The following is an 18,018-nucleotide window of genomic DNA, read 5'->3' as shown; positions in this document are numbered from 1 at the left end:
GGGGTGGTGTGCGGGCCGCTGACGCCGCCTGTCCCCGCAGGTCCTGGCGACCCCGCCGCCGCTACCAGCCTCCCGCCGCTCGTCCAGGGCCCGCCGCGCTGCTTCCTGCGCTGCACCGTGTCCCGCGTGCTGTGGGCGGCCCCGCAGCCGCCCGCCGTGGTGCGCCTGCGGTGGTGGGGGGAGACCTCCGGCGGCACCGTGTTCCAGCCCGCCTCCCGGCCCGGGCAGCCCGCGGGGAGAACCAGCGCCCGCTTCGCCGTGCGCTGCGGGCCCCGGCAGCTCGCCGCCTACCTGGCAGGTAGAGATGCTTCGCCCCGGGAGACCGCAAAGGCCGCGGAGTTTATTAGGAGTAGGTTAGGACGGCAGGACATGGTCTTAAACTGTGCCAGGGGAGGTTCAGGTTGGGCACCAGCAGGAATTTCTTCACGGAAAGGGTGGTCACGCATTGAAATGGGCTGCCCAGGGGGTTACCCTGTAGCAGTGGCAAGCTATTTCCCTTTGTCTTGTCATAAGCGTTCCTTTAATGGTAATCCTGTACTTATTTATCATAATTTATTACCAGCAGTAATGTCTGTATTGACCCTTCTTTACCTGCTGCCTTGTTACTGAAATTTCCTTGTACAGCACAACGTTAACCTCTGACATCTCTCTCATTTTAGCCAAAAAGTGTGAGTCGTGACCATGAGACTGACCTGAAGATGTTCCTGATTTTTGCAGATATGGGTGTCCTCGTCCTGGAGGTTCTGACCAAACTTGACCACCTCCCCCTTGGCAGAGCACAGATCACTAAACTGTCCCAGCTCTCTCCCAGCCATCCCATCAAAGGGTCTTTCGCTGTGGTGTCACCGACATCGGATAAACTCGGAGAGCTGCAGGTAGTCTCGATGTCTTTGCTTGTTATTGTAAATTATGTGCTGTGGCGCTGGTGTAATCAGGTGCAGGCTCAAGCTGTACCTGGCACACTGCAGGCCTGCTCTCTGTCCAAGGCATTACTGAGCTAAGGTAACAAATGAAAAAAACAAATACTGGTGGTGTTGACTTTATTTTGTTTAGAGGGATGTGGGGTAGTTGAGCTTGATGAGGAAAGTATGGTCATTTCTACACTGAGAGTGAGTATTAACAGTGGATTTTAAAGTGGATATTTGGTTCTAACACTTCACTGGACTGGAATAATAGAAGATTTTTGATATCTGGAATTAAGGAAGTTCTGTCTTGCAGCCTTGGCTCTGGAAAATTGATGATGAAAGATAGTTGTGTGGGATATGAAAACATGGAATGAGAAACAAGTAGTTGTAAATATGTGACATAGCTGCATAATATAAATATTACTTTATGTAGAAAAGCAACAGTTTCCCATAGCACAACAAGTGAAGTTGCATGCAGTATTTACTGCAATTAATTAAGAAAAGAACAAAGTGATATTTTCACGTCTTCTCTTTCAGGTCTCACTGGTTCTAGAACCTCTGCCAGAGCTGTATGACACCAGCAGCTCTGTGCCGACCACAGAGGGAAGTTTAGATGCTGCTGCAGCTCGGGGAAGCAGCAAGTCCCAGCTTCCTGCTCCATCCCAGCAGCCCAGGCACACACAGGTGACTGTTGCTGACCAAGAGTCTGTTGACAACAGCAAAGCCACAACTCCCAGGTACATTTTTTCCCCATGACAAAATTGTGGTTTATTTTGCAGTTCACACAAACTTTTAAAGTAATGGCTGTACGCGTGTGAGTTTTGGAATGCTTGATGTTTTCAAACATACATTTCATATGAAATCCAGAAGGTTGAGGGTTTCTGAGGTGACAGGGACAATTTCTTGTCTGATAGAAATTTGCATCTTACGCTGACTTAGTTCAAGTCATGCAAGTTCACACAAGAGGTGCCTCAAATCATGCAATCACAGAGTAATTTGGGTTGGAAGGCATCTTAAGGTTTATCTCATCTCAGCCCTGCTGCCAGAACACCTTCCACTAGCCCAGGCTGCTCCAAGCCCCGTCCAGCCTGGCCTTGGACATTTCCAGGGATCCAGGGGCAGCCCCAGCTTCTCTGGGTAACCTATGCCAGAGTCTCACCACACTCCAGCAAAGAACTTTCTCCTGATATCTAACCTAAACCTACCCTCTGGCAGTGGGAATCCATCCTCCCTTGTCCTGCCACAACATGCTGTTGTACAAAAGATCTTTTAAAAAGCTTTTTTTAAAAAATCTCTTACTTGCAGCTTGGGTTGGTCTCTCCAATGGTCTAAGTGGCAGGTGAGGAATCATTAAAATAACATATCCTGAAGGGAGAATTTGCAGAGTTGTGAATCCCTTTACCCACCCACTTGAGTTGTTACTGAAATAATGTTCCATTTTTCACTAGAGGAAGGGACCATTTGCTCTACCAAGAGAACTCAGAAAACAGAAAGGACACCTTTTCTGTTTCTCATCACCGTGTGATTCTACCAGATGAATGTTTGAAAATGAATCCTTCAAATCAGCCCCTGTCATTTCCCACCAGCACTGATCCTGAAGCGCCTCCCAGAAGGAGCACACGGATGCTCTCCGTGCACAACTCGGCTACAAAAGACCTGCTGTCAGGTTTGTGTGCAACTGGCTTCATCTTTTAGATTGCACTACAAACAAGTCTTGATGGTATTTTGTGTGCCTGTGTGGAGATGAGATTTTCTGAAGGGAAGGAGACTTCACACCCTCTTGCTGCATTATACCAAAAAGGCCTTTACTTAGAAACCTCTGCTGCCTGGGCTGGATTGAAATAAGCATTGGTGTAGGGCACATTTCCATATGTGCTTTCTTTTGAGTTTCATATTTACAGAAAAGACCAAAAATTAAACATCCTAAAGTGGCAAACTACTCTCCCCTAAATTAGTCCTGCTTCTGTATCCCAATAATGTCCTTCCAATACCTGACTCGGTGTGAGCAGACAAGTTCCTTGTACAGCTGCATGGGAGACTGATGGAGGATCACTCTCTCTCACTCCCAGCTGAGCTGTTTTCTGGTGTATAAAACATATTTAATCCCCGGTGCACCAAGATCTCTTTTTAACAGCAGAAAACAGAATTTTCTTGACTGTAGCTGACACATTTATTGTGTCTATACATTGCTCTTAAATTGCATTTGAATGCTGAAATGTAATCCTTCTGCTTATTTCCCAGCTCTCCTGGATCAAGGCAGTAAACTCCGTGATGCCATGGTTGTTTCTGCAATGAAGTCCAGCCCAGACATGGAGATTGAACTGAATAAAATGTCTCATTTTATAGAGAGAGACAATTTTAAAGCAGCAACAAAGTGAGTTTGGATTGGGGGAAGTGAGATTCAAGCTCCAAACCATCAATTTTGAGGCTTTATCTGGAAAACTGTATATACTGAGATTCATAGGATGTGTTTTAGGATAAATTTAAGGTGAAACTGGTACATCATTCAAATGGGAAGTTACTTTCTACCTGTGAATAAATGCCTAAATTTTGTGAATTCGTTTTCATTTTCATGTACTAAGCCTTGATTTAAATAACTGATTTTAATTTAGTTTCTTAGTATATTTGTATTTAGTGCAAAGTTATTTGACGAGGAAATACTAGATGTTGGTAGGGAATAAGAGTAGCGCAAGGAAGTGCAAGTGAAAATGGCACTGCATCGCAAAGAACAGCTTTTCAAGTAAGTGTAAGTAATTGATGACCTAAATGCATGGTTTTTTATTAGGAGAAAAGAAACTTAAATTTCTTCTGGAAGATACGGTTTTCTTCTGGAAAAATACGAATATTGCCTGTTGTTCTGCGATAACCAGAAAGTAATGTCGCTGTCTTTGACAGTCAGTGATGCTGTTCCAAACTCACTTTCATTTATTTCTGCTCAAACTATTAATATTTGTGTAAAAGTAGATTATTTTCGACTTCCCAGAAAAAATGATAGACCAATTAATGGATTAGTCTTGAGCGTGCCTTAATGTCTTTATTTTCCCTTTTACTGCTGTCTGTGCTTCCATTGCTGTTACCCAGGAGCCCAAAAGGTTTGAAGTCCAGTTTTGTGCCCGCTCCTGAAGATCCCCATCACTTTGGATCTGAAGTTTCAGGTCAGCAGTTTGACCTAAACTCTGAAGAAAGAGCAATCCAGTTACTGTTGGGCAGGTGAGTGTGATGCACTGGAGGCTACTGCAAAAAAATTATCTGACCATTTTGTACTGAAAAATGTCTCTTGACTCTTCAAGTTCTCTACATTTTTGGGGATGTAACCAGTGAATCGTGTGCAAGTGATGGAGGTGTTTTATAGCTCAGCTTTAGTGCTCAACAACCTGGATAGCTCCAAGTCACTTGGCATAAAAGTGACGCCAGAAAGGTTAACCACAATCTTTGATAAAACTAAGTTATTTAGTAGTTGTAACTGTTGTGTCCTAAAATACTACATAAAGTAAGTACTTAAAACTACCACCATCTTTTTTTTAAGAGGAAACGCTCTGTAAATTAAAATTATTGAGAAACAGTATTTCTTTTTAGTGTTTCTCCAGCTACTAATTGGACCTTTTCCTCTCATTTTGCGTAGCAGGAGCATAAATGTTGCTTCCATTGTGTCCACATCTGCACCCTGAACACGCAGCTTCTGGGTCAGATATGGTTCAGAATTTCAGCTCATGTTTCTTGTGCCCTGCACTTATTTTTTCCATGTGGTCTGTCAGTGGATAACACTGAAGTGTTTGCAGATCATAAAATGATTTTAAACTCACAGCACAGAGGAAAGCCTTAAACCAATCTAACCCCAACTTGTAGCTAAAGATACTTGTATTTACACCTACTCAGATATACCTTGGGTTTTTTTTTTTTTAATCAAAGTAAACTGTCCTTAAGTGTTACTGGTATCTTAAAGCATTCCAAAAGTTATAAAGCAGTGAAGGGTGAAAATTAGAGGTAGATATTCGTAGGTGTATTTTACAATGAAAGTCATCAAGGTCTGGAGTCGGCTGCCCCAAGAGGCTGTGGAATCTTCAGCTTTCAAGATACCCAGAATCCAACTGGACAACGTTTTCTTTGCATCCCTTCCCTGTGAGCAGGGGTTGGACTGGGTGATCTCCAGAGATCTCTTCAAATCCAAGCTGTCCCACGTTTCACACACCCTGTTTTCCTGTTGGGGCAGAGGTGTTATCCCGAGGTTACCCTTCCAGCTGGGTCACAGACATGCTGTGTGAGCACAGTTTGGCTCTGTCTGGAGCCAGTATAGGCCAAATACAGGGTAAAATAGGCAGTGTTGTCCACGTCCCTTAGAGACTGACTGCAGAACTTGGAGCACTAAGGTGTGTTTCTGTCTCTTGTATCCACAGTGCTGATTTCTCTCCAGGGCATTTTTGGGATCGAACAGGCTCCCTGTGGGATTCTCTCTCCCTCGGCAGTGAGGTGTATGACAGTGAACTCGGTGATCCCCATTACGACCAGAGTCTGCTGGAGAGGCTTTTCTACACGGCTCCTGTAAGTGGAGATCCAAAGGAAAATGTGCATTCCCTGATGTGCAGAAAACCAGAAGTTTGCATGATCAAAAAAACTGCCGATTTCAGTGTTTTAAAGCTGAACAAGCAATAAGTATCATGCGAAAGCTTGTAAGTACATGAGTACATTGCTTAAAATTAATGGTATTAAAAGAATATTGCTAAGACTACAAAGTCAGGCATCAAGTTTGGAAATTGCTGGGATTGAGGCTGTCCAGGAAGACTGCTTGTTTTTTAAATCTCTGAAAAATTTTGATACCATTTTAATTGTTTCAAATGATGCAATGCACAAGTTGTTTTCCATTTATGTATTGTGATCGTTATGGAACTCTCTTGACAATAATAATTAACTTCTTATTTATGTGCATTATTTCTGCTTCAGAAATCTGATTCCAGTTTGAGTGATTTCCTCAGTGATGATGATGTTAAATCCTCAAAAAAAGCATCCAAGGCAGAAACTCTCAAGAAAGCGGGTCCAGTGAATCCACAGAAGGATTTTCATGCCTTTGGTCAGAATGTGACAGAAACTAAACCCAGGTAGTTACATCAGTGACTTCTGTTCTGACCTCATCTAAGTTGTATTCCCTTTTTTCAGGATGGGACCAATAAAAGTGTCCCTAAAGATCCAGTTATCAAACTTAACTTGTACAATACAGTTAGTGTAAAGGTTTTGTGACATTTTTTTTCTGATTCAGTTCCAAACAATTATTTATGATTTTTTTTTTTTCCTGACTAACGCTGCTGTTTTTACATCAGGTAAAATTTATACCCCCAGAGGTACCAACACAAAATCATTTGGAAGTCAAGTCTTGCTAATTACACACATGAGATTTCAAATTATGACAAAAATCCTATTGCTGTTCCTCTGCAGCAGAGACTTGTCCTTGTGTATAACTGCATCATGTCCCTGCTTTTGTACATGGCATTACATGATGCTTTTCTTTTTGAAGAGTTAGGATAAGATTTTTTCAGATCAACAATGTGGAACACACACTTTCTCAGTTGTTTTTTTTTTTTCCAGTTATGGACCCCAGATACTGTAAGATCTTTGTTACAGAGAATTACAGAGACCACCAAATTTGTTGTAAAAATATGTTTTAAAATGTATATTTTAGTGAGCCTTGGGCAGTTTTTAAGTAACATCTCACCAAACTACAATTTTCCCTTCATGTGGTCATGTCAAGAATGTTTCTGCAGTCCTGAACCTTGGTTTTCTCTCTGCAGCTGCTCTCCCACTGCTCCTGCAGAAGACCACAGAGAAACGGCTCTTGTCACATCCTTGGGTGCAGACAGGTTGGCATTGCTGCAGCAAATACACCTGGCCAGAGTCATCATTGAAAGCTTGAAAATCCCTCCTGAGATCATCCAGATTTCCCCAAGGAGGAAAGGTTTACTGGGGAAACCTCCACGGCCTATGTCTGTTCATAAATGGTAAGGGGGATTGTTTCTTCCTAGTTTGTTTGCTGTGCCTTCAGGGGAGATTTCCCTGAGATCTTTTGTGTAGTCCAGCTTCCCCAAGCTCTCCAGGCTTCTGAGGCCTTCCTGTTTCTCTGCTTCTCTCAGAAGATTGTATCATAAACTTGGGAAAGTTAGAGATGTGACTAGTTTATCCTGATGTGGGCTCACTTCAGGCTGTGCCTTTCCCAGGGTTTTGGGGAAGTACCAATGTATTTTGTGCCTGGCAGTACACTGAAAAAAAAAGGGGGGTTGTTGGAGGAGTATCTGGTGTGTATATATATAATCTATGGAAGGAATTCACAGAACAGGTGTTTGAATTATCCTAAAAAAAATAGCGTTACGATAAAATGTGAATCTGGAACTTGACTGCTGTGTTCAGTCGCATGAGTCACATCAGATTCTTGACGGATTGTGATCACCCTTTCACTTCTTTATCCACAGTACCTTCTTTGTGGAGTACCACTTTCCTGTGGGAGTCTCCAAGGATGATAAAGGACAGGTCTCCATAACAACAGAAGTAATTCGAGTAGCCTCAAGTAAAATCACCGATGATGGTAAGAGCGTCATTTTTCCCCCTTAGATTTAGTTTTGTTGACTCCATCTCTTAGAAATGATTAGTGGCCCCTCTGCCCACAAAGTTGCTGTGCTGCAGGTGGGGGAATGGTCCTCTCAGGGAGAAGGAGGCCAAGTGATTTTTTAATTCTTTTTTTCTTCCAGGAAGTATTAATACCGGGATTTTCAAATTCCTTTTCCTAGGGAAAGACCAAGTTAGTAAGCCCATTCCTTCATTTGAGCATAAAGCCAATACTCTTTCTGTAGTAGTAGGAGGATGATCAGGTACTTTTAGAAATATCAGAGCTACTTACACCTCTAATAAATAATTTCCCAGATGTTGAAGATGCCCTGTGGTATCTCCAATAGCTCAGGTAATCTGCTGGATCATGGGGATCTTGAGTCCTGCGCTCAAATCAGCAGACATTAATCTCTGTACTAAGAGTCACCATTGTTTGTATCCCTGAGAACAGTTTCTGTTCCCACTAAGCAGAGAATGCTGCATGAGCAAGGTCCTCTCTGCCCAGTCTTCCCAGAAACTGGAATGCCAGGGCGATTTTCAAATGCCTCTCCCACATGGTCATTCATTGGCTTTGCATCTTTCTGAGTGGCGCTTGAGAGATTTTTGAGTTCTCTTGTATATTCTCTGTTTGTGGCCAGACAAAACATCTCTTTCTTCAGAACTTTTGTAATACAACCTTTGTAATCCAAAACTAATCCATCCTCCTGCCCTTTGCCTTATGTAGAGTCCAGCTCTTTGGGACCTAGAAAAATAGATTGGGCTGGAAATAATTTGAACAAGACATCAAGTCAATCCACTGTAGCATTATCCTTCCTGAGAGCTGTTTATTTCATTTATTAAAGATGCCTAATGTGAAAAATTTCACACCCATCCCAGACAAGGTGGAGAAATGCTGGGCATCCAGTTGGAAATTTCCTTATGTGTAACCTGCATTTTTGTCATCACAAGAATACTTCTTTACCTATTGTGATCACTATTATTGTACTTCTTGTACTCTTTTTCCAGACTGAATGCCAATTCATTCCATCTCTGCCTGCAGATATTCCTTTTCTCCTGAAGCTGTGATTTTTCTTGCAGCTCAGCTTTGAGTCTCTCAAGAACCATCTTGAACTCTGTTAGTTAAAATGAGACAGGGTTCTCCCACTGAAAAAGGGCAGGTCTTACTGCATGCTGGAACGGCCGAGACTTCATGTCACCTGAATTCTTTAAATGCTGTAAATGTTTCTTTATTTATTTGTTTATAATGTTTGTATATTAATTTATTTAATACTTTTTTCCTGATTATTATTCATGAATTTATAATCTTAATTTTGTCACGCCAGCCTCCTGCTATTTACTGGCCTTCAAAAATGAAAACCAGTTTACTTCAGCCTTGGTGTTAATAAATAATGCAGAATTAAATGCTTGTGTGTAACAGAGCACTCTCCAGGGGAAAGTTTATTTATATCGGGTAATACGGGATATTTGTTGCTCCTCTGTTCCCTCCAGTGGTGAAATTCCAGCAGCGGTCTATGTTCCCTGTGCGGTTCGGAGGAACAATGATAGAGCACTGGTGGGGCTCTGACCTGGCTTTTAAAATCTACATGAGAAAAAGCACACAGAAAAAGGTACTTATCAGAAGTTGTTCCTTCTTTGTGTATTAAAAAGCAAAGAAATTCTTTGCTTTTCCCTTTCCCACAGCCACTCAATGCAGACAGCCTAATATTAGGAAGGGAAATGACAGTACATGTAGACAGTTGAACTGATTGCTGTTCAGTCTTCACAGAATGACACAGAGGGACCCACAGGATCATTGAGTCCAACCCCTGGCCCTGCATAGACACCCCAACACTCCCACCCTGTGCATCCCTGAGAGTGTTGTCCAAATGCTCCTGGAGCTCTGGCAGCTTGGGGCCGTGTCCATTCCTTGTTCCAGGCTTGTCACTCCATTAAAGGATTTTCTGAATTTGAGACTGGCAGGCAAAAAAAGTTGTCCTTCCTTCATCTTTAAGACTGATCTCTTGCTGTTTGAGCACACTGGATCAATTATAAACATTATCCTTCATTGAGAACACAGCTCCTTTAGCAGTGTAGAATGAGTTCATGTGAATGCAGTTTGTATCTTTACCCTGCCCAGTGTAAGGGGAGTAATGTGAGCTGTGAAAAAAGGGTGTAACTTGTGCATTTCAGGGGGAAAAAAGTACATTTCCATTTGATAAGATTATTTGCATAACCATCTGTATGTGATGAAGATGGTGAGAGGGGTTAACTCAGCTTATGTTGTTTTAATCAACACCAAGGATATCTGCTTTTCTTTCAGTAGGGGAATAAACTGCATCTTTAAGTATGGAAATTTTGCCCATTGACTAGGATTTAGGTTATTCAATTTTTGCATTAATCTGGAATTATTTACAGTAGGTTCCGGGAAAATTTGTCTTGCTGTTGTTCTGGTGAGACTTGATACTGGAAGTAAAGGAGATCTCCCAAATCCCTGTTGGTACAACTAATGTAGGAGTGGGGAGGCTGTGTGGCTGCTCATGGCTTCCCAGAAAGCTTTTATTTCACAAAAGTTCTTTAAATCTGATAGAAATCTGGCAAAATTAATTCTTTGCCTGCCCTCAGCCCGTGGTCATTGGCTCAGCAGCACTTCAGCTCCGCAGGGTGATTGAGGCTGAGCTGCTTGGGGTCAGCTGGGAAATACCTGTGGAAAAAGAGGAAGATCACACACAAGTTGGGCCACTGAAGGTATGTGTTTTACCATCTCGAGCTCGAGTTGTTACTAATTTTGGCTGCACACTCTTATTTTTAACTCCTCTTATCTCTCTCTGTTTTAGTTTGCCAGGTCTCCAGTACGAAGGTTTGCAAGACTGGTATAAAATAATATGAACCTTTTTTATTCCTTAGGGGTTTGGAGAAACACTTTGAAACACCTGCATGTCTAGGGATGTTGTCAGTAAGATGGGACTTGAATACAGCAGCCACTCTACAGGCAGATTTTGAGTGGCACATATTCAGGGCTTGGAGCTTTGATTTCTGCTTCACATGTGACACGAGCTGAGGTCTTTCCTGCCGTGGAGGCCTGGTGTTCCTTGTCCATGTCGCTTCAGGAATTATCTTCTCCAGCAAAAATTTCTACCAGTTTGCTCAGCTTCTGATTGAGAAGCATTAACAGTTTGAGAGATTTGACAGTTCTGAGCATAAACAGCTCTCTATATTAGCAGGTGAAGGCTTAGGAATGAGGTGAGCTTTAAGGCCCCTTCCAACCAGACCATTCAATGATTCGTCTGTAATTGTGTGGGTTTGCACTCCAGTCTGGACTTCATTTCACAAAGCCACATGTAGTTTATTTTACAGCAGCAGCTGTAGCTTGTAAGCAGCATATGCCTTAGGGTGAGTTCTCGAGCAAAAGGTGTGATATGTTTTCCTGAGTTGCTGTTGCAGCCCCTTGTTTCTGCATGGGGCACATCTGGCCAGCCTGCTCTGCCTTGCCTTTCAGGTGTCCCTGGAGCTTGCAGCCAACAACAAAGACTTCTCCTGCACTGCTGCCAGGTCAGCTACGGCTGGGCACCCAGCTCCAGCTCACGCCATGAGAGGTCCCCAGCTGAAATTGCAGGAGCCCAGCAGGACGAGTGTAAATGCAGAGAGCCCCCTCTGCTCCAAAAGGAGCCCTGAGGACTGGCAGGAGGCGGGAGTTGGCAGCAGGGACGTCGCACAGCTGCCGTGCCCTGTGCCAGCCTCCGCAGCCCGGGGTGTGGTGGCAGGCGTAACCCCAGCTGAGGAAGATGGGTTATTGCTGCACGTGCTGTTGATGGTGCCTGATGGAAAGGATTTTATTGCTGAAGGCTGTGGGCTCCCCAGTTGTTGCAATGTGTATTTAAACTGCAAACTGCTCAGCACTGAGGAAGCAACAAGATCCACTGTCGTCTGGGGCACAACACAGCCTGCCTTTAATTTTTCTCAGGCAAGTCACACGTTTTCCCTTTCACACTGATGCAAGTGTGGTATTCCCCATTGACAAACACATTTCGTGGTTAAGTTACTTTTATATACCTAGAAACATCCGTTTCTTGGCTTGGCTCCGTTGAATGCACATTTAATTTTTAACTTCTGTCTGTAAAAAGCACAATTCTGTAGACTGGAATGAAGTAGACTTACCAGAATGCTCCGTACTTAGCCAATATTTTCCAGTGTTTTCTGTGTACTAGTTCTGCTTTAAACCTTTCAGGTGATGCCTTTTTCATTGACTTCCAAACACTTGGAGCGGCTGAAGAACAATGTAATGATTATTGAAGCATGGAACAAGCTGGGAAGCCCTGGCTGTGACAAATTGCTGGGATTAGTGAAACTCCCTCTGCATCAGTTTTACATCTCATTCAAGTAAACGTTTTTTTTTCCCCATATCTTCCTGGGTTGGGAAATATCCTAACTGAAGCTCAGAGAAAGAAGTCAGAGATGGTGTGTGGGGGTTGTGTGGGTGGGTTCTTCGTTACACTTCGTAGCAAAAGGCATTTTTGCCCTGCCAAGCTTCCTGTAGCCCTTTCCTACAGTGAGCAGGGTGCAAGTTACACTGTCCTTGTCCAGAAGTACAGAGAGAGTGTGAGAAATAAAGTCTCTCTGCTCCATCAGGGTTGGTGCCTGCTTAACTTGTCCTATGATGGAATAAAACTAGAAGTAATCAAAGTGACTGCACAGGAAAATGAAGTGTGGCTTTCCATCAGTGATTCTCCAAGATTGTGACTGATTGAGTTTGCCCCTAATTATGCTCTGCAGAGATTCCATAGGGATGCTGTCGGTTTGCACAGCCCAGGTGTCAAAAAGGCTCCAAAACCTTCATGTTTTGTGTTCTTATCTGATGGGATTCTTCAGAGTTCTTTGTTCTTTTTGGGTTTAATCTATTGGCGTCTTGTTCAGTTAAGTAACATACCTGCTTAAGAGAGTTTAAATTACTGGGAGTACTGGACAGAAGAAATCCTTCCTAATGCAAAGGATTTATTCCTTTTATTTTGGTCAGACCTAGTGACAGGTAGAAATCAGATGGTGCTGGAGCTGACTGGCCACTACTTTGTTAGTTATGACTGTGCCATTTGTATCATTTTTGTAGTAAACCACAGTAGTTTGCTTGTATATATCTTAGAATCCCAGAATGGTTTGGCTTGGGAAGGATCTTAAAGCTCACCCAGTGCCACCCCCTACCTTCCACTCACCAAGGTTGCTCCAAGCCCCATCCAACCTGGCCTTGAATAACTTCAGTGTATTAGTGGAGATTTTTACGTCTTTCTGGGAGGTTGTCACTGTTCCTTCTTTTCTTCCATCTCCAAAGGCACATAACTGCCTCATAAAAATATAATATGGCTACAGGGTGTTAATGGGAATCTTGTTGCCATTCATCCCTTTGTTCACAGATCTCTAGGCTGGCTCATAGCTAAGGCACTGTCAGGTTTTGGGAAGTTGTCCTTTGTCATTGCTAAAAGTAACCTCTTGCACTCAGCAGCTCGTGGATCTCTGCTCCGTGAAGACTGGATATAAGTTACCAGCATTGAAAATCCCATGTAAAGTGGGTTCTGTGTGATCCTGTTCCTACTCAGATGGCTCATCCTCATGCTGGGGCTTTTGTGTTTGTTTTGGGTTTGTTTTGTAGAGACCCCAAGATCTCCCACCTGCTCCTGCAGGCTCAGTACCCCGTGGTGGCTGTGGATGGCCACATGCCTGTGGTCGATGTTTTCACCGGCAGCACAAGCGGGCGCCTGAGAGTCATCTTGGCAATGGGGTCGGCTGATCAAGTAGTGGCACTGCAAAGGCTCAAAACTGAAGAAGGAATGGTACCTCCAGTCACACAGCGTCCTCCCCACTCTCTGGACCATCCTCCTGTAAAACCCACAATGGTATTTATTGTTCAGTAAATCCCCATTCTCCCCGTTAAGGAATGGGAAAAGGGTTTTACCAGTGGCTTCGTTAACAGACGAGTGATCCCCAACCTCTTCTTGATGCTGTAGCCAGTTTTGTTATATTCTACAAATTCTACACAGAATTATATTGTTTATACTGGTTTTTTTACCAGCTTGCTCTCACCAGTCTTGATACTATTGCCCTTTTTTATTGCCTTGCATATCCACTGCTTCTATCTTCACAAGTCCAGTAAAAGAAAAAAACCAGCAAAATTACAGAAAATCTTAATTCTCACAGCCTTGTTGTGGAGGCTTTGCTACTACCTTTGAGTTGGATAGGTAGGAACTTCTATGCTTTTTATATGCTTTGCAGGAGAAAAAGTAATTTTCTTTCATGCTTTCAATGTTTCTGTGAAGTTTAGGAGGAAAACAGCAGATAATTTTTGTGCCTCCCCTCTCAGGCTTCTTAGATCCTTGTCATATGTAATTGTTTAGGTTGGAAAATAGGTTTATGCCCATCAAGTCCAACCACTAACCCAGCCCTGCCAAGACCACCATTAAACCATGTCCCCAGATTTTACATCCACCTGGCTTTTGAATACCTCCAGGGATGACTCAGCCACTTCCCTGGGCAGCTTGTTGAAATGTTCCCAGTTTCCTGAAGTCATCCTTTCCATGTGGCTTCCCTTTTATTTGTTAGCAGTTGGACCCAAAAGGGGAAGACCTGATGGAGCATGTGTTTGAGATCCATGTGGAAAGTGTGAAGGGGCTCACTCCCTTGCAGTCCACGGTCTGGGGAGAGGCCGACTGCTACATCCAGTACTGTTTCCCAGTTCAGGAGGCTGGTTGTGGTGTGCTGCAAGGACCTGGATTGCCTGAGGATGGTAAGTTTGTTTTATCATTTTCCCTTAATTAGAGCACTGCTTTCATTAAATACTGTTTAGTCATGTTCTCTCTGCCTAAGTAAGGGGGGGCATGTTTTTCTGGGCTTTCATGCAGCCAATGCTTATTTTCGTGGAAAAACTGGACTTGGGCTGTGCCACTGGATTAAGAGCCTTGTTTGTCTGAGGCTAGTGGCAAGTTCCCAGTGGAAAAAAAAAAAAGAGACCAAATTCCAAATCTCTTCCCATGGTACCTTTTGTTAAAGGTCCTAGAGGGCTGTGCCGGCTGATCCAACAAAGATGCAGGAATAGGTCTGCAGGGAATAGCGAGATTGTTCACAGTGAAATTCAGCAAAGGCCTTACATGCACAAGCCTTTCAGGATGCTCACTTTGCTCTCTACAGCTCCCTGACAGGGGGGTGCAGCCAGGTGGGGGTCAGCCTCTGCTCCCAGACAGCAAGGGACAGGACAAGAGGAAACGGCCCCAAGTCATGCCAGGGGAGGTTTAAGTTGGATATGAGGGAAAATGTCTTCATCAAAAGGGTTATCAAGCCCTGACACAGCTACTCAGGGCAATGGTGGAGTCTCTATCCCTGGAAATGTTCAAAAAGTGTTTGGATGTGGCACTTGGGTACATGATTTACTGGTGGCCTTCACAGGGCTGGGTTAACAGTTGGACTTGATGATCTTAGAGGGCTTTTCCAAACGTAACAATTCTGTGATTTTCATGGATACACCAACAGAAGAGTTGCTTGGTTTAGATCCCTAGGATTAACATAGAATGGTTTAGGTGGGAAGAGACCTTAAAGCCCATCCAGTGCCACCCCCTGCCATGGGCAGGGACATCTTCCACTATCCCAGGTTGCTCCAAGCCCTGTCCAGCTTGGCCTTGGACACTTCCAGGGATCCAGGGACAGCCACAGCTTCTCTGGGCAACCTGTGCCAGGGCCTTACCACCCTCGTGGGCAAAAACTTCTTCCCAATATTCAATCTAAACCCACAATTTTTCAGATCATAAAAGAGTATTTAAATAACTGCAATTGTAGGAAAGAACTTAGTGTTGAGTGCTTTGAATCACTAACAGGTATTCCCCCTGAACAATGACAGTCAGTAGCATTGTTCCATAGTTGTGTGGGGTTTTTGTACTGCCTCTTTAGCAGTAGTTCCCAGCCTGTGGCTCACAGGGTCATGGGGCTGCATGGATTGCTTGTAAAAGCTTTGTGAAGTGAAGCTCAGGAGAGCAAGCCTTGTCCCAAGGGGATTTCACTCCCTGTCCACGGGTCCTACCTCCTGGAGGATTACAAGCAGAAAAAGGTTGAAAGTTGCAATTGCAACCATTTTGACCCAACTCTGCTTGACTTGTAGGCATCACATTAAAGCCATTTCGAACAGCTACCACTTTGTGTGTCCCTGATCCCATCTTTAATGACGAACATCATCATTCCCTGTTGGTTCCTGCTGATGTCCCAGTCCAGAGACTCCTGGTCAGTGCATTTATGGCACCAGGAGCGACAGGAGGAGGAATCCAGTTTGAAGTCTGGTGCAGGTACAGAAAAACATCCTGTTCTTCGTAGATAGCACAGCAGTATGGGTAGATATAGATCTGGTCTTGGAAAATCTCCAGCTCTGGGATGGATATTCTGTAATATTATTTAGTAATAGCTAAAAAAAATGGTAAGCTCATCAGCATTTGGTGATGATTATCTGCACTTAAGACCTATGAGGCTTTTTCCCTGCCTAGTGTCCTAATTACTCCTTTCTTTTTATAACTTACTTAGAAAGTGTGTATTCTTAGTTTGCTTTCTTCCATCTTTTAAACAGCCTAACAGTCTAAAAGTAGTGTTTAAATCCTTGACACATCTAAATTTTACTTAATAGCAGCCTGAAAGTATAATTTCATTGTGGTAGGTTTGGATTTTTCCCTAATACAAGTCACTGGTTACAAGAGAAATAATACCAAGTGGTTTGTAAGTTCAAATTGTTTCTTTGGCTACTGAAGCTAATTATTAGTAATGGAGAGCAGAAGCCATGAAGACAAATAGCTTTAGAAAAAGATAATAATCTGTTCATTCTGTAGTAAACAAGGCAGGCTTTTTAAAATTTGCCAAGTCACATGAGAATTACTATGGGCTGTTTGTAAGATACAGTGCCAAAATTTGTTTCAGGATGAAGCTGAAGCCAAGTAATGCACTAAGCAAAGGTTTAGTGTCATTTTTTACACTCACAAACTGGTACCACAAATCTGTTCTGCAAGAGAGGTATTTTAATTTATTAACAGGAAGAGAGCGGAGAATATTTGGTGCCAGATCCTTCTCTTGTTTTTCTTTGGGATGCCAATTTTTAGTGGAGTTCTTACTTGTTGATTTATTAGGACTAGCAAAAATACATATATTTGTAGCATTATCTACTCAAGCACTTACTGGTTCTTTTCTTCAGTGGAAATGCATCTACTTGAGTTTCTTCCTTAGCTGGAGAGACTAATTAGGGTTTAAAGACGCTCAAAAGTGACTTCTGTGCAGTTGTGAGAGAAATGTTGATGCTGGTTTTTTGTGTCTTACCAGGTATTATTACCCAAATGTCAGAGACCAGCTGGTTGCCAGAGGGGCCTTGCCTTTGTCACGGCTCTGTGCCATGGTGACTATGCAGCATCGTGAAGAAATAGGGATACAGACTTTTAGTCTTCCCTTGGCTCCCCGGACTGATTCCTCAGAGGAATTTCATCTGAGGTCTTCAGGTGAGGAACGCTTGTGGACTTTCACTTCGTGTGGTAAAACCAGGCTCAGTTGGGGAAACCTCGGAGCAGCACGTCAGTGTTTGATGGTGTGTTAGCAAAGGACAAAGGAAATGGCTTCAAGTTGTGCCAGGGAGGTTTAGGTTGGACATTAAGGAAAATTTCTTCCCCCAAAGGGCTGTCCAGTCCTGGCACAGGCTGCCCAGGCCATGGTGGAGTCCCCATCCCTGGCAGGATTTAACAGCTGCGTGGATGTGGTACTTGGGGACATGGGATAATGCTGGCCTTGGCAGTGCTGGAGGAATGGTTGGACTCCATGATTTTATGGGTCTTTTCCAGCCAAACCAATTCTCTGATTCTGTGTAAAATTCTGTCACATTCTGTAAAAATAAAGTCTATTTGCCTCCAGGGCAAATAAAAATATGTTTTTGTGTTGGCAACTGAAACCAACCAGGCGTGGTTTTCCTCCCAGCTTTCACTAACACCATAATGAGTGAAAAAACAGTGATTAAACATGGGGAACCCTCAAAAAGTTTTCAGAAGCCCTCTCTGTGTGTTTAACTGCCTCACTGCCAGTAAGTCCCAGCCTGTAGTTAAGCTTCCCATGGAAGGTGGGGGAGAAGGATCTGAAGAAGGGCTGTTAATGGTACATGATGCAAGCAGTGTCTCCCTCTTGTGGCTCTTTCAAATAACACAACCATCAGCTCTGGGAAGGCCACAAGGAACTCTGAGGCTGTCAAACAAGCTGGGACTGGACAGGGAGGTCAGCATGCTTCAGTTGTTTTGTAATGGGTGAGCCATGTGCAACAGCAGAACGCAGTGTTGTTTGTTTGTCCAACACCTCTTGGGAGATTTTCTCGCTGCAGCGCTATAAAAAAGGTGCGTTGGAATGCCTGGGAAGGTATGTTGGAGCTCTGGCAGTGGGAGCATGCAGGACAGCAGGGCTGGCTCGATTGGCCCCCTGTGTGTGCAGTGCTGCGGGTTCGCCTCAGGAGGGGGAGACACCGAGGGCGCTCCTTGCAGGGGCAGGGTGCACTCCCTGTGTGTGC

At 43.7% G+C, this 18,018-nt stretch overlaps 1 protein-coding gene across 3 annotated transcripts in view; it reads left to right on the top strand.

Annotated features, from left to right (window-relative positions):
- C2CD3 (C2 domain containing 3 centriole elongation regulator) overlaps positions 1 to 18,018 on the top strand; it is a 38,741-nt gene that overhangs the window by 384 nt on the left and 20,339 nt on the right. For all 3 annotated transcript variants that reach the window (XM_042037925.1, XM_042037924.1, XM_042037926.1), the window contains exons 2-19: positions 41 to 298; positions 718 to 875; positions 1,443 to 1,642; positions 2,354 to 2,571; positions 3,147 to 3,279; positions 3,987 to 4,115; positions 5,300 to 5,444; positions 5,844 to 5,998; positions 6,686 to 6,892; positions 7,361 to 7,473; positions 8,982 to 9,100; positions 10,095 to 10,217; positions 10,969 to 11,433; positions 11,698 to 11,849; positions 13,111 to 13,354; positions 14,058 to 14,241; positions 15,604 to 15,784; positions 16,800 to 16,972. In XM_042037925.1, coding sequence (XP_041893859.1) covers positions 41 to 298; positions 718 to 875; positions 1,443 to 1,642; positions 2,354 to 2,571; positions 3,147 to 3,279; positions 3,987 to 4,115; positions 5,300 to 5,444; positions 5,844 to 5,998; positions 6,686 to 6,892; positions 7,361 to 7,473; positions 8,982 to 9,100; positions 10,095 to 10,217; positions 10,969 to 11,433; positions 11,698 to 11,849; positions 13,111 to 13,354; positions 14,058 to 14,241; positions 15,604 to 15,784; positions 16,800 to 16,972 — 3,357 coding nt within the window. The remainder of the gene's footprint in view (positions 1 to 40; positions 299 to 717; positions 876 to 1,442; positions 1,643 to 2,353; positions 2,572 to 3,146; positions 3,280 to 3,986; positions 4,116 to 5,299; positions 5,445 to 5,843; positions 5,999 to 6,685; positions 6,893 to 7,360; positions 7,474 to 8,981; positions 9,101 to 10,094; positions 10,218 to 10,968; positions 11,434 to 11,697; positions 11,850 to 13,110; positions 13,355 to 14,057; positions 14,242 to 15,603; positions 15,785 to 16,799; positions 16,973 to 18,018) is intronic.

This window comes from Corvus kubaryi, unplaced genomic scaffold (genome assembly GCF_017639235.1).
Source record: "Corvus kubaryi isolate FWS band 111438036 unplaced genomic scaffold, C.kubaryi_AGA036_p1.0 37391, whole genome shotgun sequence".
Lineage (NCBI taxonomy): Eukaryota > Metazoa > Chordata > Aves > Passeriformes > Corvidae > Corvus > Corvus kubaryi.
This window is presented reverse-complemented; position numbering and strand designations above follow the sequence as displayed.